Here is a 2,234-nt window from a genome sequence, read left to right as displayed (position 1 = left end):
GAATAGTTGAGAAACTAGAGTAGCATACTCAGTTCTCAACTTCTATCTTGCCTGTTTGATTGAAGTATCGACATAAATTGATGAATACCCTTGATATAGAATTAAGATATTTCGATGGCATTAATATACGAATCAGAAATAATGGGTGACTTTGGATTCAATGATCCAACTCATTATGATGTGCTGTGCAATTTATAACAGGATAATCAAATAATAAATGTTGAGGTTTCTCACTCGCATCCAGAGCTTTAAATTTGCCAGAATAACCAATCGCTAAGCATTGAATCAGGCTATTGATGAGGAGATGACTGCTGACAACAATGTCGTGCTCATTGGCGAGGAAGTTGGCCAATACCATGGGGCTTACAAAATCTCGAAAGGATTACTCGCCAAGCATGGGCCTTCAAGAGTTATTGACACTCCCATTACCGAAGCAGGATTCACAGGGCTGGCAATCGGAGCTTCAGCTATTGGCGTAAAACCAATTGTATAGTTTATGACCATGAATTTTGCGTTGCAAGCAGTAGACCATATCATCAACAGTGCTGCCAAACTGAATTATATGAGTGCTGGCGAGCTTTATTGCCCGATAGTGTTCCGGGGATTAAATGGCCCTGCAGCGGCTGTAGCTGCTCAGCACTCACAGTGTTTCGCTGCAATGTACGGGAATATTCCAGGACTCATCACTTTATCGCCCTACGACGCAGAAGACTGCAAAGGACTCTTGAAATCGGCAATCCGCTCAAACCACACAGTGGTGTTTCTCTAGAATTAAAATTTATATGGATAAACATTCGAAGTTTCAGATTAGGTATTAGCAAACGATTTTGTGGTGCCTATTGGCAAGGCCAAGATAATGAGAGAGGGAACTCATTGCACTATTGTGGCTTATTCGCGAAATGTGCAGTACTCTTTGGTTGCTGCTGAACAGCTCGCCAAATAGGGCATCTCATGTGAAGTCATCAACTTAAGAAGTATTCGTCCTCTTGACAGGCCAACCATCATCGCGAGTGTCAAAAAAACAAGCCGACTCGTCACAGTCGAGGATGGGTTCCCAATGTGTGGCGTTGGGGCAGAAATAGTTGCGTCCATCAATGAAAGTTCTGCATATAAGTTTTTAGATGCCCCAATTTAGAGAGTGACAGCCGTGGATGCACCGATGCCGTATGCCAAATAGTTGTAAGTAGCGATGGTTGCGGGCCCATAGACAATAATGAAGGCAGTGAAAAAGACGCTGAGAGGAGTGAAGCTCTGATTGGAAACAATTAGTTATAATTATAAATAAATCGGATAAAAATCATCATGCTGCCTCCTCCTTATTTTTTGCCCGATTCTTCCTATTCTTGCGATACTCCACTTCAAACCAACCTCTGATCATCGATTTGAGGAACTGCAGATCCCGGAAGAAGCGAGGTTGAGGAGGGGAGGGCTATTTCGGGACTTAAAGCAACTACTTTTGTCTCTTTTTCAGGGCAGTCGCATTATGGATTTCAATTTATTGGTTGATGAGTTTGTACTACTCAATTTAACGTAATCTCATTTGGTAGGCAGAAATGAACTCTTTCATCTTATCGGCTTCATCTCTCTGGTACTGAATGCATAGCGTCAAAGCCACTTTATTCTTCCGATAAGAGTTTTCAACATCTTGCAGATGAGGAAACGCTTTGAAAATCAACATCAATTGGGATTACATATGCATCAACAGCATTTAGGTCCTGGCTGAGTATTTTGCCTTCCAACTTCTTTGAATGATTCGGACATATCTCCGATAGGTGCTGGCTTAGTTCATGGCTTTATTTACGACTAAGCCTCCGACACAGCACATTATCGTGTTGACGGCATAAGCTTCCGCTTTTTTCTTATCTGTTTTGTTCATGATATATGATTCAATAGTTAGAGTTGCTGCCGCTTATTGTTTTTGTCTGTCATAAATTTCCGGGATGAGGGCTCTTTTGTCGTAAAGAAGATGTCTCATCTTCTTAGAAAATCTCTTCTTATAGAGTTGCACCATATACGCAGCCTCGCTATCCTTTGCACGTTTCTAAGCTATAATGCGAATTTTACGTGAGTGAGCCTGTTCGAAATCGAAACGAATTTCAGTACAGACATAAGTGGAGTAATTTGTTGGGCCAAGTGCTCCTTGATTTAATTTTACTGAGTGACGAGACTCTCATATTACTAAACGAGCTTTTTGCATTTGAGGCTCAGCTATTTGGCCTCTGCGGCCTTTATTT

The 2,234-nt window shown here is 41.5% G+C and overlaps 1 protein-coding gene across 1 annotated transcript; it reads left to right on the top strand.

Moving 5' to 3' along the window:
• Positions 1-217: 217 nt before the first annotated feature.
• Positions 218-1,231, top strand: LOC148299255 (uncharacterized). The gene is given in 1 exon segment (XM_088276263.1): positions 218-1,231. A coding segment is annotated over 1 exon segment (918 nt). The 3' UTR covers positions 1,136-1,231.
• Positions 1,232-2,234: the final 1,003 nt, after the last annotated feature.

Source organism: Brachycentrus maculatus, unplaced genomic scaffold (genome assembly GCF_059751285.1).
Source record: "Brachycentrus maculatus isolate JH-2025_06_01 unplaced genomic scaffold, ASM5975128v1 h1tg001251l, whole genome shotgun sequence".
NCBI classification, from domain to species: Eukaryota; Metazoa; Arthropoda; class Insecta; order Trichoptera; family Brachycentridae; genus Brachycentrus; species Brachycentrus maculatus.
The sequence above is the reverse complement of the archived record's forward strand: the minus strand, read 5'-3'. Positions and strand labels throughout refer to the sequence as shown.